The 23,481-nt window shown below is 56.6% G+C and overlaps 2 protein-coding genes across 5 annotated transcripts; one reads left to right on the top strand and one right to left on the bottom strand.

The window, feature by feature from the left end:
• Window positions 1-6,246: 6,246 nt before the first annotated feature.
• DHX38 (DEAH-box helicase 38) lies at window positions 6,247-23,135 on the bottom strand. Of its 2 annotated transcripts, none has more exons than XM_067004722.1 (26): window positions 22,604-23,135; window positions 21,921-22,108; window positions 21,658-21,762; window positions 21,074-21,239; window positions 20,837-20,955; window positions 20,612-20,688; window positions 20,238-20,393; window positions 19,118-19,279; window positions 18,925-19,032; window positions 17,906-18,018; window positions 17,667-17,804; window positions 17,227-17,413; window positions 16,952-17,137; window positions 16,350-16,490; window positions 16,066-16,176; window positions 15,870-15,986; window positions 15,513-15,620; window positions 15,282-15,394; window positions 14,487-14,695; window positions 14,246-14,400; window positions 14,013-14,168; window positions 13,803-13,937; window positions 13,600-13,725; window positions 13,096-13,191; window positions 12,749-12,870; window positions 6,247-9,410 (listed from the first exon to the last, which is right to left on the bottom strand). In XM_067004722.1, the coding sequence occupies exons 1-26, from the start codon at window positions 22,933-22,935 to the stop codon at window positions 9,371-9,373; spliced, it is 3,666 nt and encodes a 1,221-aa protein (XP_066860823.1). In that variant the 5' UTR covers window positions 22,936-23,135; the 3' UTR covers window positions 6,247-9,370. The 2 variants fall into 2 exon arrangements, with proteins under 2 accessions (XP_066860823.1, XP_047906424.2); XM_048050467.2 differs by lacking the exon at window positions 6,247-9,410 and adding an exon at window positions 12,347-12,605 and having other exon boundaries at window positions 22,604-23,134.
• Window positions 6,666-12,346, top strand: PMFBP1 (polyamine modulated factor 1 binding protein 1). 3 transcript variants are annotated; one of them, XM_048050473.2, is made up of 14 exons: window positions 6,666-6,789; window positions 7,122-7,251; window positions 7,744-7,992; window positions 8,657-8,764; window positions 8,854-8,962; window positions 9,544-9,718; window positions 9,835-9,988; window positions 10,290-10,478; window positions 10,656-10,811; window positions 10,891-11,229; window positions 11,540-11,649; window positions 11,737-11,811; window positions 11,926-12,019; window positions 12,221-12,346. In XM_048050473.2, the coding sequence occupies exons 1-14, from the start codon at window positions 6,734-6,736 to the stop codon at window positions 12,308-12,310; spliced, it is 2,034 nt and encodes a 677-aa protein (XP_047906430.2). In that variant the 5' UTR covers window positions 6,666-6,733; the 3' UTR covers window positions 12,311-12,346. The 3 variants fall into 3 exon arrangements, with proteins under 3 accessions (XP_047906430.2, XP_047906431.2, XP_047906429.2); XM_048050474.2 differs by lacking the exon at window positions 12,221-12,346 and having other exon boundaries at window positions 10,891-11,058; window positions 11,926-12,202; XM_048050472.2 differs by lacking the exon at window positions 12,221-12,346 and having other exon boundaries at window positions 11,926-12,202.
• Window positions 23,136-23,481: the final 346 nt, after the last annotated feature.

Raw genomic sequence — 23,481 nt, 5'->3', positions numbered from 1 at the left:
TTCCTTTTGGCTTCCCCCTCCTGATACGCCTCCACCCTTTTTTAGGTCTCCCTCTGACCTCACAATCCCCTTTTCAGCTTTTTTCTATTGTACAAATGACATCTACAGATCACCTCGTGGCAAGGCTGAGGGAGGTGGTAGAATTAGACTGCAGTTGCCTTGGTCCCTTCCCTTCCCTTCCCTTCCCTTCCCTTCCCTTCCCTTCCCTTCCCTTCCCTTCCCTTCCCTTCCCTTCCCTTCCCTTCCCTTCCCTTCCCTTCCCTTCCCTTCCCTTCCCTTCCCTTCCCTTCCCTTCCCTTCCCTTCCCTTCCCTTCCCTTCCCTTCCCTTCCCTTCCCTTCCCTTCCCTTCCCTTCCCTTCTCCAGGCCTAGCCTATACCATCCGAGCATACTCAAAAGCATTGCTATTGTGTTTGCAAATGTTTGTTTCCGGGGAAAAAGTTAGGCCACATGAGGACGAAAGCCTGGTTAAGCTTAAAAATATGTAGCTATTTTTCCTGTGGTTAGAGTTATTTTTAACACTAGTAATTTCTAACATGCAAGTATTTTTCCACTCATTCCATAACTCAGAAGTAGTTGAAAGGAGGTTAATCAAAGATCTGAATTAAATGCATCTTCAGGAAAAGGCTTGGCATGGAAAATTTTAGCTGCAAACAGAAGTGTTTCAAGGAGGAGCTGAGCCCGGGTATGATGTTATCCTGTCAGTGACTTTCTCAGCCTGCAAAACACTGGTGCGCAGGTAACCTCAGCTCACCTACTTCCCAGGAACAGCCTCCCCCCCCGACCAGGACTGGAACCCTGGATAAAGCTTTCAGCCCAAGATCTCCTTCAGCACTTCTGTCACTTGTATTGCCCCTTCAAGCACAAACCCAGCAATATGTCCCAGAGCCCCCAGGGCACTGCAGCAGGCAGTAAAGAACCGACGTGGTATCTCCCACCCCACTGCAGGACCAGAACTAATTCCTGCTTTGGAATCAGTACCTGATTGTACAGCTGTCCAAACCATATTTTTAAATGGCCAATGATGGCACAGCTCCTTCAGCACTCGGTTAACTCTGCCAAGATTTAACTATTAATGTATATGCTTTATTTCTAGTTTATATTTGGCCTGCTTCAGCTTACAGTCATTAGATTGAGATGTGCTTTTGCCTGCTAGATCTAAGAGCTTTCTGTTACCAGCTTGGTTCTTCACATTACAGACTGCATGCAGACGTGTGAGTCAACTGCCCCTCGCTCTCCTCTCCACAGCCCCGCACACGCGGCACCTCTCCAGCCTTGCGTGCCGAGGCGGCGCCTGCGGCTCTTGGCATTGCCCAGCACCGCGAGCACCTCGGCTCCCGCAGCCGCTGAGGGGCCGCAGCTCCTGCGAGATGTGTCTGCCACTAGCTCAGCAATCCTGTTTACTTCTTAGTCCCAGCATCCAGAACTTCTGTGGTGGTCCCCCCACCAATCTGTGTGGGCATGAATTTGTCATTACTTTCTAATCATTCATTTCTTTGTTTTCATACACATGGTAGGTAAAAGTACTGCTATCTGCTCTGACATGGCTGCCTCTCAGCTGCAGGAGGAATTCACCATCCCCTGTGCTTCTTTGCATGCTCCAGGAGTTTGCTCATATTAAAGTGATACCATCTGGTTTTGCTCTAAACTGCTTTTTCCCTTCCATTTCCTCAGTCACGGTATACTGGGAGCTGGTACAGCGACCATGCAGTCCAGGAAACCACAAGGAGAGAGGGAGGCAGTGTTTGGGATGGGGTGGAGAAAAGCATCTGCACGAATTGTGGTGGGAAGGCAGCCACTCAAAAAGGTTCTTCCGGAACTTCTATACTGGCAAAAAAATGCATTCCCACAGCGGGCATGCCCCAAACTGGTGCGAGTAGATGTATTGGTCAAAACCAGACAGAATTCGGGGGAGAAGGGGCAGGTGATACTATTAGCATAGGCAGTAAATTCTGAAATCTAACTGAATTAACATAATAGCAATGGCATAAAGGCAGCATTCCCTCCATTCTGTGGCGGGTAAAGTAAAGAAGGGGCTGCAAGAGAAAGGTGGGTTAAAATGCAGGAGACTTCTAGGCTATTAAATATTTTGCATACTTGGACAGGCCTCCTTATAAAATACCACCTGAAACCACCAGGTGTATTTTGGAGCTGGACATGTCTAGACATAGTGTGATAAAACAACAAAGAAAATAATGATTTAAAGTCCTCCCTGTCCAGGAGATTTTCCTGCTTTCCAAAGTGCAAAGGCATGGCCATTGCTTTCTAAACACTGGCCACTTACAATGGCTGCTAGGAAAGCACATCCAGCCCCACATCTGTTGGCTGTTTGAGAAGCCAGCCATCCGGCAGCGCCACACAGAGCCCCTCAGCCTGCAGACCAGGGCCATGGGCTCCCCGGCGTGCCGGGGCTATACGGAGGGAAGGGACGGCATTTGCACTTGGGCCACATTTCCAGGTCACTCCGGATCTGTTCCTGTTACGCAGAGGATCGCAGGCAGGACACTCTGACCTGTATGTTTATTTAACTGTCTGTGCAGACGTTTGCAAACTGCCCTCTTGTGCCTACCACGGCTGACTCCGCCTGTGGTCATGGCTGGATGTTCAGCTGCTCAAATGGCTGTCAGTGTGTTCAGCACACTACTGGGACGTGCAAATGCCATGCCTGCCGCTGCGCCTATATTAACTGCACAAGGCTTTTATGCACTCACATAGAAACAAGCAAGACCTTATCTGTGCCTTGGCTTTCCTGTGCAAAATGGGGATAATAACACTTGCTCATTTTGCAGAAGGGCTATGCAGTTCAGCTCATGAATATAAAGCAATTTGAGATCCTCTGATGGAAGGCGCTAGAGATGGACAAAGGGGTACTAATGCCACAAAGCTAAGTCCAAAGCACTGGTCTCACCCAGCTGTACTGTGTTTGCTAATCCAAGTGTGTAATCAGCACATCCATAGGCGACATGTTGGTTCAGGCTGTGTAATACACAGCAACTTCAAAGCAGGCTCTCAACATGAGCTCATGCCGCTGGAGTGGGGCAGTCGGTGCCTGAGCACACTGCTGCAGGACTGGCGTTGTGCAGATGGAAGTGGAAAACTGCCTGGTGGCAGGAGTGTGAGATGGGTGTATATCTAAACACAGTGCTGGTGTCACTCCCCAAACAGAAAACATCTCAACCTCCCTCCTCCTGCCCCCACCTCTGCCTGCCAGCTCCTCTGAATGAAGTCTCAGCTTTGTTTTACTGATTTCCATTTTGTATCCTAAAATATTCACTCCAAGTTCCGCTTGACAGACGTCCCTAATCTAATCTCCACGTCTGCTTTCTAATTTTTGCAGTCAGGATAAAACAAATCGGCTGGCGTTAATTGCCTGTGCAGCGGCCTGGAGCTTTGAGCCGTGATTTACGAGCTCAGAGCAGGCGCTCTGCAACACATTTTTCTTAATTTATTTTTAATGAGTCTCTCAATTAATTTTCTTGGAAACATCTTAATGATGTTGGAGGCGGGTGTTAATGAGGTTTGCACCAGCGCCTCATTTTGCATATTTTAAAGTACTGAATGGCATCACAAGCAAGCTCCTAGTCCTAAAAAAGAAAAAGGCTTAAAGCTGGGAGGAGACACCATCCTCAGTACTGCTACCTCAGCTTAGATGTTCGGGCTGTATGGGGCTGTTTGTGATGTTCAGTGTTGGGCAGCTGAAGTTGGCCAAACCCACAGAGATGGGACGACCCCAGCAGCATAGGAGGGCTGAGGGGCAGTGCTGGGGCACAGGCCAATGACCAGGACACTTCTTAACGGACAGGATCAAAGCCAGGACTCGGCACCTGGGCATGCTGTGTTTTTCCCTCGAGCCCTCTGTGCCGGTGTCCCCCATGACATTCCCCCGCCGAGCCCCTGGGGCAGGAGCACCCCAGGGCGCAGGGCTGGGCTGTGCACAGCAGCAGCCGTGGGGCACTGTGGGGCATCCACGCCAGCTTGCAGGGTCTCTGGTAATTGCTGGTGCGTGTGCCGGCGAGAGGCAGCAGCTGGATCGCCTTTGTTTTCTCACAGCACGTCAGTCTTCATTAAACCAGAGAGGAATGAAAATGGATTCACTTTTGTCCCAGCCAGAACGTGGCAGCTGTTTAATTTCAATTAACGTGGCACTGAAAAGAATAACATTACGGCAGTAATTAAAGTGAGACGTCTCCCACCCCCAGCGCCGCTCGGTGCAAGGTGCCAGCTCACCCAATAGGGTCCAGCTTGGCCCCACGCTCTCCCAGCAGCAGGCAAGCAAGAACAGGCATATGTGGGTCAGGTTTGTGGGGCTGCCCCCCAGGCTTGCCAGGACAGAGCTGGAACAGGGTTGTGCCCTTGCCATGCTACGCCCGCCTGCAGCAACCAGCCACAGGGCAGCAGGATCGGCGGCACGACCCCTGGAGGTGAGGGCAGCGTGGCACGGCATGGCACAGCACAGCACACATGGCGTGGCAGCGTGGACCATCACAGTGCGTGTGTGCAGCAGCTGGCTCGCAGTGGGCACAGGCTGGCGACGCAGCCAGGGCTGCTGCTGGCAGTAGCCAGGGAGGACGTGGCAAAGGCCCAACGTACGTACGTGGAGGCTGCAAGTGGGCCGTGGTGCCAGAGGCAGCAGATCTGGGTGCACACCGCTGCAGGACATCAGTGCTGTGCCAAGCTGCGCTGCTGTGTGCCAGGCAGAGCTGTGCTGCTCTGGGCAGAGCGGCACGGGCTCCTCCAGGCTCCACTGCCACCATGGGGCTGGTTCTCGCCTGCGCTGCCATGAGCAGGGTGCTGCCAGGGGAGGGCAGCCCACTCTAATTAAAGCAGCAATAGCGCAGTGATGGGGCACCAAGGAAGGAGAACATACATGTAGGTTCTGTGCTCTGGCTGCCACTGCCTGAGCAAGATGAAAATCTGCTGGGAGATTCTGTTCCCTTGCACTGGCAGAAACTAGACCTGAATTCAGCTGCGTTCTGCACGCAGCTGGCAGCAGTGGGGGTTAAGTGGCCCTGCTCACGCCACCGTCGGTTCTGCGCCCACTCCCACTGCCTGTGGCTGCAACCCGCTGGCGGAGCAGGTCGTCATGGCAACCGACGATTCCTCTTACGGTACATCTGAGTTCACCTTCTGGGCCCAGCTCGGCCTTGGAAATTTCCAGCTAAAGTACTTGCTCGTGAAGCAGCACTGAGCATCAGCGAGGGGGGGGTTGGGGGTCACAGGGAGCCCCGTGGCACAGGCAGCCAGGGCCAGTGGCAAGTTTGTGCCCCGGGCATCGCCTCACGGCTGCACCGGGGCTCCTGGGCAGGAAGGGTCGACCCAGCCGCTCACTCGCTCTCAGCCCTTTGCCAGGGCACTTCCCATCCCCTTGCCGCCGCTGCAGCCGTTGACTGATCAATCCCACCGTATTTGATGTGCTCAGGCACCACAGGCCCATTTCACCAGCCCTCGATTTCACTCCCACCCACAGCAGCACCCACAGTTTGCCTCTGTGGACTGCTTTTCATACAGCTGTGCAGCCACACACTTACCCACCCTGCACTAGCACTGCCCCTCTTGCTGCCTGGGCACTGTCGATACGCGGTCCTTCGGCAGCTTGATGAATTAATACCCATGCATCCCACTGCCACAGGGAGACCTGTGGGCACACCGTTTGGGACAGGTCTCCTGCGCCCAGGAAACTGGCCAGAGGTCGCTGCGCGCCCAGAGCCGACACCGAATCCTGCTGCCAGCATCTGTCCCCCCCCCCCGTGACAGCCGCCCACCTCTCCCCAGCAGGCTGGCGTTAAACGCGTGCCCGTGGATTTGGATTACTGTCGGCTCCCCCAGCAGCGGCTGGGCTCGAAGCCAGGCCCAGTTCCACCCCCAGGACTTCTTCCCACCCACAGGAGCCGTGCTTGTCCCAAGCCCCGAGCAGGCACTGGGGTGTGCTCAGCCTCCCTCGGGGCCCATGGGCTGGGTCCCCACTGTGGCATGCTGCTGCGGTGGGCTCGCCGGCCCCAGACGGTTCGTGCTGTGCAGAGCAGAGGGGCCCCCACCGCAGCCACCTGCCCCCAGCTGTGGCCACCGTACTGCCAGGGCTGCCCAGGGCCCGCTGTGTTCAGTTACCACAGCACACGCAGGCAGAGGGCTCGGTGGTGGGTTTTTTTCCAACTATTGATCTGGTGCTTTGAGAGGGGAAAAAAAAATCTCCTTGGCTGTCTAAACACTATTGATCTGTGCCGGGAAGCCGCACGGACAGGGAAGGGCGTGGAAAAATTGAAATTTCATTTCCGACAACTTGTTCCTGTTATTTTTACTCTTCTGGACTGTGAGAAACACAGAGCAGCAGCCTCGGTCGATACCTCCTCCAGCAGCTGGACGCAGCTCCGCGGGGCAGCTCAGGGAGTCGCAGGCAGGCCCGGCAGGCCGGGGACGGCTGCCCCAGGGGCACAGCACCGAGCACGGCGCTGCTGCTGGCCCTCTGGCCACGGGCTGCAACGTTCCCTGGGGCCAACAATGGGTCTGGAGCATGGCACGACGGTGGCACAGAGACAAGAGGGCGCAAGGACAACATGAGGCTGGTGAGGACAGCACAAGGGTGCTGCAAGGCCCAGCACATGCAGCAGTACTGAGCACACGAGCACCAGGAGGCGTTCCCTGGTGGATACCTGAGCAGAGTCCGGGGTCACCAGGTTCTGGTTCCGGGCATTGTCCCAAGAATTGGCCAGGGCTGGGCTGCACCAGGGCAGAGCGTCATGACGTGCCAGGGATGGAGCACGGCTGAGGGGGAGCGTGGCACGCAAAGCCTGCGGTGAGGGCTGGGGGCACTGGGGGGGGCCCTGCTCCCCGGAGAGGGGCCTGCTGCTGCCAGAGGGGGGCCGGGGGCCCTCGCGTGGCTCCAACCTGTCAGCAGTGCCGTGCCTTCACAGGAGGCCCCTGCTCAGCATCTCCCCCTGGCACCAGGCGCTCCTGAGATGGGGAGCGCCAATGCCAGGCAGTGATGGTGGGGCTGCACAGGCAGGGCTGGGTGGTGTCCTTGGCTGCCCCTCCCTGGGGCCATGGGTTGTTCAGAGCCAAGGGGAAAGGCCCGCCTGGTGTTCTGGCCCTCCAGCAGTGAGAGTGACCAAAACATGGCACATTCAGGGAGGTTCCTGCACCCCTGGGACAGCCTGAGCAGCCCTGGGGAGGGCTGCCAGGAGCAGAGGCGGCGATGGCAGAGCTGAGTAGCTCCACGCAGCAGTGTCAGCAGGAGATGGAGAGCTGCCAGTCCCAGGTGAGTGGTGCAGGGCCCCGCGCCCACCCAAGGCACGAGGTGCACAGCGCAGGCTGGTGGCTGGGCAGTGCAGGAGGCCCTGGCCAGCCCTTGCCCCTGCCAGCAGAGAGCACATCCACAGGGGCTGGGGACAGCACAAGGGCTTGGGGCAGGCATCCAGGCCTGCTGCAGCTGCTCCGGTCCTGGTGCCTCCATTTCCCACAGCAGCCACAGGTCACACCGGCATCACTGCAGCGATTGTAGGATGCTCAGGTGTTTGAGAGCCCATTGGGTGCTGCCTGAACACACACAGGTTGTTGTCGCTGGGGGGTGGGGGGGGGAGGTCTGCACCCACCAGTCGTTAATACAGTCCCTTGCTGCTCTCTGACCAAAACCTGGCCTGCCCGTACAGTCATTCAAACCCAGTGCCTGGCAGGAGCTGCAGAAAGGGCTGGCTACTGGGTACCAGCCACAGCAGTGAGACAGACAGCTGCTGCTTGTGCTGTGCCCTAGGGCCAGAGGGAAGCAGAGGTGCCAGAGCCCCAGCAAAGAGAGCCCCAGGCATGCCAGGCCACAGAGCAGCAGGAGCTGGAGCCAGCACACGTGCTGGCCTCCTTACAGGCGCTGCAGCTGGACCTGGACATCTGCAGGGGCAGGAACTGCAAGCGGCTGGTCCAGCTACAGCAGCAAGAGTGCGTAGTGGAGCAGAAACACCAGGATTTGGTCTTTCTGATGCAGCACTACCAGGAGGTGATAGGCAAGGTACCACCACCGGGTGCAGCAGCCATGGGCCAGGCTGTACAAGTCCCCTGCCCTTGGCCACATGTTCCCTGCAGCCAGCTCCACCCAGCTGAGACACCATCCCTGCCCGACAGCCTTGCTTGTGCAAACAGGCAGCGATCAGCCCACCCAGCCCCAAAACAAGGCAGGCATAGCTGCTGCAACCCCGTGCACCCAGCTGAGCAGAGCTGGGGGCCTGCACTCTACAGTGGTCCCACTGACATCCTTGTATTGGTGGCTCCAGCCATCCCGGAGTTAGTGGCACCTTGCAGCCCACAGCCTGAGGCATGGAGCTGGACTCACTGCCCTCCTCACAGGCCCACACCCCGCTACAGGTCAGGGACTACAGGGATGCCTTCCCTGGGGCCACTGGGTGTCCATCAGACACCACCGCAGCAGGAAGGGCACCAGGGGGCTGCATGAGTGACCCGAGGGCCAGGAGCCTGCAGCCATCCTGCCTCACTCCTGGGTCCAGCCACGTCCCTGCGCCAAAGGCGCTCCCCAGGAGCCCATTGCCCCCAGGCTGCCCCAAACCAACTGCCTCTCCAGCCCCAGCCCCAGCCCCTCTACAGCCAGAGCACAGGCGGCCTGGGGCAGTCCCACACCCGGCCAGGTGCCCGCACCCCAGTGCTGCACCTCTCCGCAGGGCCAGAAGGATGAGGCCGTGCAGACAGAGGTCACCTATGCAGGCTGCCGTGACAATGCTGACACCAGCCATGGACTTCCAAAAGAGCACGTGGAGCTGCTCGAGCAGGTCTGTGCTGGGGGCCCAGCACCCGCAGCACCAGCACCTGGGGCTGGCTGGGAGCTGGCAGGCAGCAGCTGGCCGTACTGCTCGTGCAGGTGGTGGTGGAGGCAGAGGCAAAGCACCGCAGGCAGAAGAGGACAGCTGAGATGCCCCGGTGCCGGGCACAGGACACGCTGCAGGCTGAGCAGAGCACTGCCAAGGAAGGTGGGGTGGGTGAGGAGAGGGACACCCGGGGCTGGGACATGTGAGGGCTGCAGCCTGTGGCCTGCACCCCAGGGGTGCCTGCTCTGGCTAATTATCGGGCAGCCCAGGGCTTGCCACTGGTGGCAGAGAGCAGCAGCAAGGAGGCACCAGGTACCCAAAAGGGTCAGCATATGTGCCGCTAGAGGATGAGGCAGCACAGCAGGAAGACAGGAGGCAGCAGGCAGTGCATGCCTCCCCAGCAGTACCTGCACGTCCGCAGCGGCACTTAGTCCATCCTGGGACAATGGCAGGGAAAGGCTGAGAGCCCGTGGGCACCACAGGCTCCCTGTGCAATGGAACATCACTGGTTGCAGGGTTACAGGGCAACTCGGGAAAGGTGAAGAAGCAGCGCCCATAATACACGAGTCTTCAAGCTGGGGGGGAAGCAGCCCAGGGGGGCACAGGAACCCTGTGGAGAACAAACATCCCAAAACCACACTGCAGGGCTGTGCCTGGAAGCTCAGGGAGGGGGGCCGGCTGACATTGCCACCCCTGCCCCCCTCCCTGAGCTTCCCAGAGTCTGTTCCCCCTGTCCCGAGCAGCCCAGGCAGCAGCACAGCAGCCACCAGCCTGGAGTCAGCAGCAGCGTGCGGAGGAGCAGTTGTGCCCAAGCCCGGGGAAGGGCACGCAGCACGAGGCCGGCCGCAGGGCAGAGGAGGAGCTGCGGGCACTGCAGGAGCAAGCAGCCAGCCGTGAGGCAGAGCTGGCACACAGCAGGTACGCAGGTCTCGCGGCTGGCTGCCCCCGGCACAGCCACAGCCCTGCCCCTGCCCTTTCCTTGGAGGGAGGGGGCCCTGGGGCTGCCACAGCTGGGGCTGTGCCCTTGCCTGCAGGGCACTGGCAGCATGGCTTCAGACAGAGCTGAGCCAGTGGCAGTGGAAACAGCAGGCGACCCTTGAGCAGGCAACGCAACACATGCATGCCACGGCCCGTGCCAAAGAGAAATTGCAGAAGAGCCAGGAGCAGCTCCACGCCCTAAGGGAGCAGGTAGGCAGCAGGCAAAACCTGCAAGTGTCCCTGGATCAGCCTGGCCCCACAGACAGCCCGGTACGTGTCCAGTGCCAGACACAAGCTACCGTGCTGTGGGAACTGGAGGAAGAGCTATGCTGTCAGCTGGAGGGGAAAGAAAAGCTCCACCAAGAGCTGCTTCAGGCAAAGGACTGGACAAGCAGCCTTCTAGAAAGAGAAGAGAGCCCTGCAACGAAGCCTGTGCAGCAGGGAGCTGGGGTCAGCAGGGGGAGGGAAGGCACAGCACACAGCACCCACTAACGCTGTGCCTTCACTGCAGCTGAGGGTGCGGGAGGATCGGAGCCAGGGCCTGGAGCACAGCCTGGCTCAGCTGCAGGAAGAGCTGGGAGCCACCCGGGCCCGGGAGCAGCGAAGCCTGCAGCAGCTTAGCGAGGCCAAGGAGACCATCCAAGACCTGCAGCAGGTAGTGGCCTCCAGCAGAAAGCACGAGGCAGAGCTGCTGCAACAGGTAAGGGCACAAAAAGCACAGCCCCAGGACACAGCCAGCCACCACGCAGCCCGCAGTGCCTGAGCTGCAAAGGGACAGAGCTGCAGAGAGTACTTTCCTGCTCCTGAGCAGGACTAGCCCTGGGGAGCAGCCCAAGCTTGGCCAGCCACACTCCCAGCCCCACCACTTCACCTGCAGGTACAGGATGTGGCAACCCTACAGGCAGAGCTGGCCCAAGCCCAGCAAAAGAAAGCCAAGCAGGAGGAAAAGATTGCAGCCTATAAGGAACAGATGCAGCAGCTCCACTTGGAACTGAGGAACCTTCAGGAGGCCCAGGAGCAGAGCAAGCAGAAGGTAAGCATGCCCTAAGCCTTCCACCTGGCATCTGCGCTCATCCTGCATGTCTCTCACGGCCCCCCTGTGCCTCCCACAGGCCCACTCCCTCCAGCAGAGGCTGCAGGAGCTGAGCAGCCAAGCCCAGCGCTGGCAGCAGTTGCACCAGGACAGTCAGCAAGCTCTGGCTCTGCGGGAAGAGGAGCTGGTTGTTTGCAAGGTGGAGCTGGCTTTCCTCAAGGAAGAGCTCAGCAAGGCCATGGAGCAGGTGCAGGACAGGAACATGCAGCACCACAGCTCAAGGACAGGAGGAGTGCAGGCTGAGCCCCTGACACCAGAGGATAAACCCTGGCCCACAGGCACGGCAGAGGTGGAGAGGACATGCCAGGGGACGGCTCACTGCAGAGCCCAGGCCAACACGGGAGGAGGCTGTGGCTCTGTAAGCAGCAGCAGGGCTGAACATCACGTTCTTAAGTAGCCGTCTTTGTTCGGTTGCTAGAAATAAGCCCTCAGCATGAAACTAACACCTCACGACAGTTTGTAGCCAGTAGTGCTGGAGCAATGTTTTTTCTCTGATCCAGACAGCTCTCCCAAAACACAGGCAACTACTCCAGACCTGTGGCTCAGTCCTGAAGGCTGCTGCCCCAGCACAGCCTTGTTCCTGCACCTTCCTTCTGCCCTAGGCACATACAGGCTGAGGAAAGCAGTCATGTGGGGTCACCCACAGCACAGGGTATTGTTTTTTTCAGGTAGTAACCCTGCACACTTCCCACACCCTGGGATGGTCGAACAGCAGCAGGCCGCACCAGGAGAGGGAGCTGGTGCTGGTCAACATCAGCCAGTATGCGAAAGAGCAGATGTGAGTAAGAAGCCCTAGCCAAGTAGAGAGGGGCAGGTACCTGCCTTCTCCTCACACCAACTCACTCAGCTTACACCTCATTTTCAGGCAGTCAAGTGAGAAACGAGGGCAGAAGACCCAGCAGCAAATCAACCACGTTGCAGAGCTGACAGGCAACAAGGAGTAAGTGATGAACACAGGGACTGGGTCTGAGCAGTTAATGCTGCCCACAGGGGTTTATAGGACAAACGAACAACTACTGCCTCACCTCATCTCCCCCGCCTTTCTTTCTTCCAGGCATCTTCAGGACACACTGAGCACCTTGCAGGTAGAAAACAAGTACCTCAGGGTCAGAACACATGAGCAGCACCACAAGGGTGAGCAGATGAAGGTGAGCAAAATTCCTGACACAGCCTGGCCCAGAACAGTGCTGAGCCGACCCTCCCTTGTGTACTGGGACAGCTGGGCACCAGTTACTTGCCCAGAGCACAGGTCACGGACAAATTGCCTTTGCAGTATTCCAGGCCAGGTCTTGGCCAAGCACATGCTGTCTTTGCCCTCTAAGCCAGTGTAATTCTGTGCCTTGTCCCAGGCTGTACAGGGCAGCAACTTGACTGCACGAGCCATGCACAACTCCGCAGGGCTGCCTCTACCCAGAACTCAGCTCCAGGACGAGAAGTGACACAAAAAAAAAAAAAAAAAAAGGTTAAAGACTGACAACCTTTAAACAAATAAAATTCTTTCTGTTCTGTAGCAAAAGTAGTGCCAAGCACCAAAACCTTCCAGGCCTACAAGCTGTAGCAAGCCTCACAGCAGTCAGAGAAGCTGAGCACTCCTAGGACTCAGCTGCTCTTGGAAATCTTTAAGCCTCGTAGCAATGGGCATTCCCTTCTCAGAGGCCAAAGCGGGCTGGGGTGCGTCGTGGTGTCAGGGGCTCCCCCTGCTCCTTCCGCCCAGGAGTGTAGATTTTAGTAGATCTGCCAGTAAAGGACAAGAGTGATTAGTGGAGAATACAACCTTTCCCTGCACCAGGAGCACCTGTGAAGAAGTTGGAATCCTCCATGCAGCTCACTACTGCTCTTAAGCATGCAACTGATGGCCAGTTAGTGCCAGCACCCACCTTGCGCTGCCCAGTGGGTTACGGCGCTCCTGCTCCTCCCGGCGGGCACGCAACTGCTCCTCAGCCAGAGCCATCTCTTCCTCCATGGCAGACACTTCCTCCTTGGCACGTCGGCGGTTTTCCTGGGGCAAAGCAGCAGCAGATCAGGGACTGGCAGGACTCTCTGCAGGCCCGCAAGTCTGATCCCTCCAAATAAAAAAACAACAACAACAACAAAAAACAGACCCCCACCCAAGAACAGGCATGCAGCGGGGCTGTGTGCAGCAGGAACCCCACTCAGGCAACACTCCTTTCCAGTGTAGTAGCCTGCTGTCTGTCTGCCAGCTGGGTCTGAGCAGGAGACTCACCTGGCGCGACTTGCCAGCATGTTTGATACTGTAGAACATGGGTCCCAGCTCTGCCAGCCACTCTCCATCCACAGCAGTGACACACTGCATGTATTCCTGCAGTGAAAGAAGGAAAGACCAGGGTAGCAGGATGACACCCAGCGTCTGGACGCCATTGCCAGAGCCATGGCAGCTCCCACCCTCCTCCACTTGCTGATGGCAGTTCCGAAGCTAGGACTATACACCTTCCAGACAATTCCTCCAGGCCTCAGAAGCTGCTATGGGCCCTGAGAAGCTGCTATGGGCAGGACTTGGTGAGACTACAAAGATGTCCCACATATGCCAGGAAAATGTATCACAAAAGAGAAAAACAGGGCCCTACAGATGACAGAGACATGTCCGGTCAGTAGGGACGAGAAAGGCTGAGAACTACACCCTCCAATAGATCCTACTATCACAGCAAAGTCCTCCCACCTCCCTCAAAGCACTCTTTACCCTTCCTGCTAGCCCTCAGCTCTAGTTTACCTTGGTGGTCATGACCAGCTCGTGATACACAATGTAGTCTGGTGTGTAGCCCATGCCAAACAGAGAGCTCGTGGGATGCAGGTGACAGGGCATGCCTGTGCGGATGTTCACATACTCCCCAATGCCCTGCACAGAGAAGTGTGGTTAGTACATCAGTTCCCAGCAGGGGCCTCTCATCCCCCAGACAGGTACAGACCCCTCACCTTCAGCTTTGCAGCTTGATGGAAATACGCAGCACAGATGCACTTCCTGACAACATCCCAGTCAGTACCACAGGATGCTAGGCTCATCCGCTGCTGCACCATAATGTCCTTGAGCTGGGCACGCACCTCCCGCACCTGCAAAGACGTGCAGCAGTCAGATCCCTCCCTTATGTAAGGCTCCCTCCCCCAACCTCATTGCCACAGCCCCACCTTCCGCATGGCCTTGGCATGAATGAAGTGCTGGTTGCACCACAGTGTAGAGTAGTTGTTGTTTTTCCACTGCAGATAAACATTCAGGTAAGTCAAGTGATCACTCTCTGGGACAGCAAATTTCTCCCGCACTTGGTCACTCTCTTCCTCTCGACCCTGAAGAGTAAGCAAAGAACACAGGTTAGTCAGAGGGCAGGTAAAGGCCCTAAGCTGCTGGAAGAGCAAACAGGTACCTTAGGCCGATAGAAGATGGCAGGCACAGACAACATGGAAACAATGAGCAAGATCTCAGAGCTGCAGCCCATGTCACAGGAAACAATGAGCATTTTGGAGAGTGCAGGATCCAGTGGGAACTCCACCATGAGACGTCCTGTTGAAGTCAGACCACCTGGAGGAATACCATAAGGATCCATAGAGCAACTGGACAGGTCCTCAAAGTCCCGTTGGCTGGCAGCCTGCCCCAGCGGCCAGTACCTGTGTTATCCAGGGCTCCCAGGATCCACAGCTGGTACATGGAGTTCAGCATGTTGTCCTCAGGTGGTGGATCCATGAAGTGGAACTGCAGTAGGTCCTGTACACCCAGGGACTTGAGCAAAAGCACTACATTGGCAAGGTTGGTACGCTGGATCTCGGGCACTGTGGTTGTTAGCAGCTCATTCTTGTAGGCGCTCTGGGTGTAGAGCCTGGGGAGCAGATGCCAAGAGCATGCCCCTCCCCTTCAGGCCACTGCATTCCTCTGCGAATGACCAGCAGTTCCCAACCCAGCCAGGCCCTGCACACGGCAGCAGCTCTGCACTCAGCCAGGCCAAGGAGCAGAGCCCCAAGGAAGAACCTCTCCCAAGGCCACAGTGCAGCCTCCCCAGCACACAAGTGCCTGGACTGCAGCACGAGGTACACCCCCCTCATGTACAGTCTTGTTCCAGAGCAGTCTTAAAGCAAAGCCTTGAGATAGCTGCCTTTAGCTTGGCTATTGTCTTGAGAACATCAAAGCAGCTGGTTCAGCAATGGCAGAACAGCCACAAGTAAAGATTGGCAAGGTAAGAAACCAGAGAATACCCTTTCCTCTGCAGAGATACTAGGTCCAAAACAGACAGCCTCAAGGCCTGCCCACAGCCCTCATCTCCACAACACGTTCAAGGCAATGAACAGTTCTCCAGTGAAGAAAAAAAAATATATCTATATATATCTATATACATATATACACACACACACGTAGCCAGATGCCAAGCTGTGGTATGGCAGGAATAGGAACACCAGTGATGTGCCTACCTGAAGCAGTGACCTGGGCCCGTTCTGCCAGCTCGGCCCGCCCTCTGATTGGCATTGGCTTGACTGATGGGATAGATCTGCAGCGCATCCATGCCTATACGGGGATTGAAAACCTGCAGGGCACCAGAAAAACAGACTGAAGCAAGAGGAAGGCTGGGTCACTGGCAAAGAACTCCATCAACCCAACCCCAGAGATGACAGACATAAACAGTCCAGGAAACCTTTGCTTACCTTCAACTTGCAGTAGCCAGAATCAATCACAAACATGATGCCATCCACTGTCAGTGAAGTCTCTGCAATGTTAGTAGCAACAATGCACTTCCTGACCCCATCTGGAGCCTGCAAGTATACCACACATCAGTCAATTTGTTGGGCAATGGCTTCTACACCACTGAGGAAGAGTGCAGAGCAGCAATACAGAACCCAGGACAGGAGTGACTCTTGGGAAGTCGAAGGGGGCACATGCTTTCCCTCACCCTCCACGTGCAATACAAAAGGCATCTCTGCACCTCTCTCTCATGCCAACTAGAGTCTTCCCTGCACTAATCTCCCATCTGCCCAATCCCATCAGAGAGTACGCATCAGCACCTTCTGGAAGATCTTGGCCTGTAAGTCAGATGGCAGCTGAGAATAGATAGGCAGTACAGCAAGAGCAGGCGCCTTCTCCAGTTCCTCAAGGTGCTCCACAATTTGCTCTGAGGTTACCTAGACACAAAGAGGAGTATTAACGTAAGATTGAAACAATAAAGGGGTGGGACAGTGCCTGCCCTTCCATCCAGCTCACCTCAATGTCCTCCTGGCCAGGCATGAAGACAAGGATGTCGCCAGGAGCACCAGACAAATGGACCTGCAGGGCTTGTTTCACAGCAGCCTCCACATAATCCTCTTGTGGGGTCTGAAAGACACATCCCAAATTACAGACACCAATAATCTCACCTGCCCCATCCTGTATGTAAGGCTGCATCACGGCATGGGTACCCCTCTGCTTTCCTCTCTGTCCACTGCAGTGAGGTACACACAAGTCACCACACCCCCCTCACACCACAAACTCTCTCACATTGACCTTACCTTGCTGAAAAGAATATCAACAGGAAAAGTGCGCCCAGGAATATGGAAAATGGGAACGTTCCCGAAGAAGGAGGCAAACTTATCTGCATCCATGGTGGCAGAGGTGACAACAAGCTTCAGATCCGAGCGTCGTGCTACCACCTAGAAAATATATGAAAGGAACAACAGAAGAGTGGCATTTGTGGATACCTCCAGGCTACTTCCATCACTGCTGAGACAACAGGACAGGATGGAGCTTTCACCGTACTCTAGAGGCACTTACCACTAATGCCAGGGAAGGCATATGCTATACAATCCGTCCAGTTAAAAAGACGGTCTGACACCAGCCAAGAAAGCCTTATACCTGCAAGCATCCCTGTACCTAGAGCTTCTTAGTTAGCCAGCAAGCCTCTGGCAACACACTAAGGGAGATTTAAACCCTCAGAACCAAGGATCAGGACGTTTGAGCAGCAAGTGCAGTCAGAGATATGGGAGCCTCTCTTCATTTCCCTTTCCCAGGCCTGGGACAGAAGCACTGCCTCTGCCAATATTCTGCCCAAAGACCAGTTCACACGCCCTATGCCACTGTTTTAGAATCTTCCTGTAGCCCAACTCGCACACACCTCCCGTAACAGGCCAAAGAGCACATCAGTGTTGAGTGAGCGCTCATGTGCCTCATCCATGATGATAGCACTGTAGTTGTCCAGGTCAGCCTCTCGCAGTGACTCACGAAGGAGGATCCCATCTGTCATGTATTTGATTATCGTGTTCTCTGACGTGCAGTCCTCAAAGCGGATGGCATAGCCCACCTGGGAGGGCAGAGATATCAGCAAGTCTTCACCAGCCCTGCGCACTCACTGTCAACAGGCTGCACCCTCGCACATGCTGCCAGACTCACCTCCTCTCCCAGACGCACTCCCATCTCTTCGCTGACCCGCTTGGCAACGGACATGGCTGCCACTCTGCGGGGCTGGGTGCAGCCAATCATGCCGTAGTCTGTGTAGCCGTCCTCATGGAGGTACTGCGTCAGCTGAGTTGTCTTCCCACTACCCGTCTCCCCTACCACAATCACAATGCTGTTGTCCCTGAAGAAAGGGAAAGAACATTTCTTCGTACACCACAAAGAAAGACTTTTTCATTCACAGCTCTGCTTGGCCACCCAAGAGTTGTCCTGCTTTAGCAGGAGAACTGCCATCAACCAGACAAAGCAATGGGTTTTGTTTTCTGAGGGTACAACTGCAAACAGGCCCTATATCAAGGAAAAATTCTCACTTGTGTTCCTGAGATGTAAGCCAATGCCACAGGGCTGCACTACGACCAGCTGCCTAACAACCGTACCTGAGGATGGAGAGCAGCTCCTGCTGTACAGCAAAGATGGGCAGATATTGTCTCTGCTCCAGGATTGATTTCTTCTTGGCAAACTCACTCCTTGCTTCACTTTTTTCTTTCATGTGTTCAGCGAACTTCTGCTCAGTCCTAAGGAAACACCAAAAGCCTTAAAGCTGTCTCTCCGCACACTTTGCTATGCCTACGGCCCCATCACCAGCTAAACATGAGCAATTCAAAGGAAGGATTACTTGTAATCCACTTTGCCATCTTCTGTCACCATCTCATCCTTCTCCTCCTCTTTCTTGATTCCCATAATGTCTCCCAGTTTTGTGCCTGCCAGCTCCCAGTGTTTATGCTGAGCCTGGGAAGGCAGAGAGCAGTGTAAGTGCCACAGTTGGGACTGAAAAAATCATTCTTCTGCACTCCTACTCGTAAGGCTAGAAAAGCATGTTAGCTTCACATTTCCTTAGTGCTACGAGAGAGAACACACATCCCACTCCTACAGCAAGTCTCCCTCTTCCAGCTGAACTGTGACAGACCTTTTAGACACTGGTCTGGATACAGACACAGCATGACCAACAGCCTCCTAAGAAAATGGTTCCAGCTGCTGACAGTTCCATTAAATTTGCACTTAGATCTGCACAAATCTGAACCAGAGTTAATCTTCCTGCTCTCAACAGGTACCTTCAGGTACTCCCACCTTTCTGGTTTTCTTTCACCTCTTGTATCAGGAGGTCAGCTTCCACCTTCATTCCACTCATAGTACGCCTACCTCAAATCCAGCTCAGTCTCAGTTTACAATGTACCTGTGCTTTCCCCACCACTATCACATAAGCTTTATAGAAAGTCTATTAGGCACACACCCACAAAGACTAATACACTACCTTACTGCATGCTCCTCCTCAAAACTCTTCTGCTGAGACAAGATCTACCCTGCTGCCACCCACACTAACTGTTGTCCATCTGAGCTACCCTGTATTCTTTCACCTGCTCTCCTCTTTCGTGATCCAAATCTCCTTTGGATCAAACTTCTCTGCACAAGTGCACAACAACTGACGTCCCGGGCAGTGCCTGAGGAAATCACATCACTACAGCGGCTTACGAGACAATGCAACAAACTGGGCTACCAGGACACCCCAGGTCACAAAAACACAGTGAACATCTTATCAGTGCCACCGAGGCCTGTATTCCACACAGTCCAAACAAAGGCTGCAAAGCCCTACATTACACGAACAGCGGGGCAGTAGGACAAAAGGTCATAGCATACCCTCTTACGCTCCTTTTGCTCCCTATGCTTGCGCACCAACTGGCTGCCTTTCCGAGCTATGATGGCCAAATCAGAAGTGGCATCTTTGACAGGGATGACCGGCTCTGGCTAGAGGAAAAAGGCATTGCTTCAATACAGAAAGCTCACACCTGTGAGGCTCCCTGCCGTTACAACCTTCAGCCACAGCCCCTACCTGCTTGGTGAAGACTATCCTCCCATCTAGGAATGGAGGCACCAGGTTATGCACCAGCAGATGCACTTTGGCTGAATTATCCTCTTCAAAATCTTCATCCACTTCAATCCGATGAACTACACCACTGGTCAACATGCGGTTTGTCTCCCACCGCTCGTTATCCTGCAGGAAACGACATATCAAAGGATTTTAACTACTACTTTCCATCACCTAAAACTCAAGAACAATCAAGAGACTCCTTACACCTACCCCACAGTATATACAACTCAAAGCAACTGCAAGGCAATAAATAAAGCAACACAGCTTGCTGCGAAGCACTACAGGACTGTGACCAAGTCATCATGGCCTAAGTTATTCATAAAAGTGGAAGCTAAAAGCAGGAAACCACTGAAGGCAAATCTGTAACTGATTCTCAATACACACCACGGTTATGCCACATGGCTTCAAGTACTGAAATGATCTAGGGCTGCATCTGCTAGTTTTCCTTCCCCCAAAAGGCAAAAAGAGTCTAGAGCCCCACAGACGAAACTAAGTAAGCCTGGAACGTGTATAACAAGTAACACTGAAGGTTCTAGCCTAAGGAACCCAAAAACAAGCACTTGAAAAAAAAAACACTAACTAGAAGCAGCAGGGTACAGGAACACAGACTGGCGATACAAAGTACGTGGTTAACAGAATGGTCTCCAAGAAAACAGAGGGCAAACCGTCCACAACACCCCAGCTACACACTGAAGGCCAGAAGCCTGGAGACAACCCTACTCTTATGCTGCGATCAGCAGCCCTGAGTGTCTGGAGCAACATTGGACAGCCCCAATAACATGGTTCATGCCTCTGTATAGCAAGAGCACAGCCCTCTGCGTTCCAGCAGCCCAGGACGCTGTGACCAACTGCGGTCGCTAACTGAATTCTGCCCCATGCAGGAGATGCATGGCTGCACTTTCCAAGGGAATATAACAAGTTTCCCTGTGAGCTCATTCAGCCTGGGCCAGGACAAAGACTGCCCTTTTCACTCTGAGGGCAAGGGCTCAGCCGATCCCATCAGCAAGCAGATCCCTTAAGAAGCAGCAAAACGAGCAGCCCGCACACGCTGAGAGCAGCCAGCTCTGCATCTCGCCCCCACCTCATTGATCTGCCGCCGCTGTGCAGAGATGCGCTTCTGCTTCTGCTTGTGCAAGTGCTGCTCCCTCTTCTTCACATACTCCTCAGAGGAGTAGGCCAAGGGGTTGTGAAACTCGTCGTAGCCCTCGTCCATCATGTACCAGTCCCGGTCAGCTTGCTGGGAGGGGAGGTGCAGCGCTGAGCTCTGCTGCTTGCTCGGGCAGGGCCGGGCCCCCCGCCGCTCCCCGTCTGGCCGCCGGGGGGAGCCCGCCCGCCGCCAGCGGCCCCGACGCAAGGCCAGCGGCGGTCCCCGGCCGCCCCCCGCGGCACGGCTCTCCCGGTGCCTCGGGTCCGTAGCCCGGCGTTCACCAGGTGCCCAGCTCCCCAGGCTCCTACCCGCTGGTCGTCCTCCCACTGCTGCCGTTCCTCCTCTGTCTCGAAGGCGATGCCCTCCTCCCCGTCCTCACGCCGCCCTACAGAAGAGGGGCTGGTCAGCACGGGCCACCAGCCCCACCAGGCTGTCGCTATAGGAGGGAATCCCACAAGACCTGTCCTTGTGCTGCACAGGGTTAGAGGACTCCACCGCTGCCCAGCCTCGGCAGTCCTCAGCAGACTCCTCACCTCTGCCTCTGGACAGCCGTGGTGTGGCCCCCAGGTGTCTCCGGTCATCAGCCCACTCGTTATATTTGTACGACGGTGTGGGCAACGGCGTCTTATCCGAGTACCTGCTTCTTACAGACCTGTGAAAACAGCATGAAGAAGGAATCAGTGCCTACAGCACGGTGCTAATCTTACACACACCCTCCTGCCCTTTCTTGCAGATCGCTGGCTCGTAGCCACACCCCCAGCTGCCAATACCTGTCCCGGTCTCTCCGATCCGTGTCCCGCAAGGATGATGCCCGGTGGCTGCGCTCTGAGTCTCGATAGGAAGGTGTGGGGGAGGGAGATTCCCACTGTGAGCGGCGGGAACTGCTGTAACCACTGTCATCTTCCTCCCAGCTGGAGCGAGACGGCGTGGCTGCATCTAGTAGAGGAGACGATGATTGACAACCGGTGTTCACACTGTGGCCTTAGGCACCTGCAGCCACTTTCCGCCTTCTACCAAGGAGCACAGGGGGCACCCATCTGCTGTCCCTCTAAGAGAAGGAGCTGATGCACTGCCTCCAAGGAAAATTGCCAGAGGAACACATCTGTATCTCACAGACCCAGAACGAAACTCAGTGGGCAGGGATCAGCCAGGTCTTCGCACACAACTGGCAGATCACTCCCGGTCCTACATCCAGGAAGAGCCAGGAGTTTTACGCCTGTCCTAACCGCAGGCCTTAAAAAATACCGGATTTTTTACTAACGTTCATCCTGACAAAAACAGCAAGAGCCCAAAAAAGTAACACGCCCTTTCCCATTAGATTTTACGTGAGAACTCTGCTAAGTCCCACTCCTACCTTTAGGACGATGCCTGGGACTCTCTGGTTCGCTCCTCCTGCTGCTCCGTTCCAATGAGCCATCTCTCTCTGACCTGCTGCTGTGACGACTTCTGTCCCGCTCCTCTGGAGAGGGAAAATAAGATCAGATGCCCCGTGCACAAACAGACTTCCCAAATCTACCCTAGAAAACACCCTGAGCACCAGTCAAGGGCAACAAAGAGGCTAAGGAACAAGTCCCACGTCTCTAAGCAAAAAGAGTCACAAACATCTCAAACTGTTACCGCGGTCTCGTTTACGATCGTGGTTCCGATCCCTGCTGCGCTCCTTCTTCCGTTCCTTTTCCTCCTTGGAGGACGCAAAGACACCATGCTCACGGCGCTCTCTTTCCCGCTGCCGACTGCGTTCCCAAAACTCCTCGCTGACACCTCCTGTGTAGGAAGGTGTTTCTACATGGACAGAACGATAATGCCTAGAAAGGTAGAGCAGAAAGAAAGCTTACAGTGCTGAGGAATAGCTAGCCTTGAATTCATCTCCTGTAACTCCAGTGTCCTAGTCTCCACAATAGCAGAAGCTTGTGGGTAGGAACGCTCTCTCCATCCTTTGCTGGCAGCCCAGCGCATCTGTTGGTGTTTTCAGACACGAGCGCTTCTAAGGAGGCTGCCGCTCCCAAACGTCAGGAGGCAGACAACAACGCGGACAGTGTGTTTAGTGCTTGCAGGCCTAACAGCATCTAAAAACATCCCTGGCCGCCACGCCTCAGGGACGGCACCAGCCCGAGAGCTCTTCTGGGACCTCCTCGGGTCCCCGGCGACGCCCCCGGCCCTCCCGGCCGCAGGGAGGTCACGGCCCCGCGGGCACCACGCTCCCGCACGCAGCCGATGCTTGCGGCCAGTGCCCCGGCAGGGACCGGGCTGCCGCGGAGCCTTCAGGCCCCTGCGAGCGCCGGGCACCCCGCGGACCGCACCTGTCCTTGCGGGCGCTCCGGCTGCTGCGGCCGGCCTCCGCCTCCTCCTCGTCCTCGTCCTCCTCGGGGCTGCCCGCCTCGTCGCGGCCCTCCTCCCAGTCCCTGTAGGAGCACACCCGGGACCGCTTGCCGCCGCCGGCCGCCGCCTCCTCCTCGCGCTCCCGCCGCTTCTGCGCCGCCAGCACGTCCAGGCCCAGCAGCGAGGCCCGCGGCGCCGGCGCCTTGAAGACGTGCTGCTCGGCCGCGGCGCTGCGCCCCCGCAGGAGCAGCCCGCCGGCCTCGGGGCCCGTCCCGGCCAGCCGGTGCAGCGACTGCTCGCCCGCCTCCGCCATCGCCGCTACCGCGCCGCGCCGGCACCCATGGGGCCTGCGGGCGCCCAGGACGCGAGGCCTGCCGCCGCCGGCCGCCTGCCGCCGGGGAGGCACCGGCCCAGGCCCGCCCCCGGGCGCTCAGCGGCCGCGACCCCGCCCCGGGCCCCGCGCACCACGGCCGCGGCGGCAGCAGCCCGCGGGCGGCCCGGCCACCACAGAGCCCGACGGCCGCGGGACAGAGCGCCCCCAGCGCCCTCGGCGGACTTCCGGCGGGGGGACGGCGGACGTCACGCGCTCGCGGAAGAGAGGGGGGGCGGGGGCACGACGGCGCCGGGCACGGCAACAGCGTCCCCCGCAAAAGAGCCCCCCCGGAAACCGCGTCCCCCCGGAAACCGCGTCCCCCCGGAAACTGCGCCCCCCCCAACGAGCCCCCCCCCCCCAACGAGGCCCCCCCCCCCCAACGAGCCCCCCCCCCAACGAGGCCCCCCCCCCCAACGAGCCCCCCCCCCCAACGAGGCCCCCCCCCCCAACGAGGCCCCCCCCCCCAACGAGGCCCCGGGCTCGCAG

Source organism: Anser cygnoides, chromosome 12 (genome assembly GCF_040182565.1).
Source record: "Anser cygnoides isolate HZ-2024a breed goose chromosome 12, Taihu_goose_T2T_genome, whole genome shotgun sequence".
Classification (NCBI taxonomy): Eukaryota; Metazoa; Chordata; class Aves; order Anseriformes; family Anatidae; genus Anser; species Anser cygnoides.
This window is presented reverse-complemented; position numbering and strand designations above follow the sequence as displayed.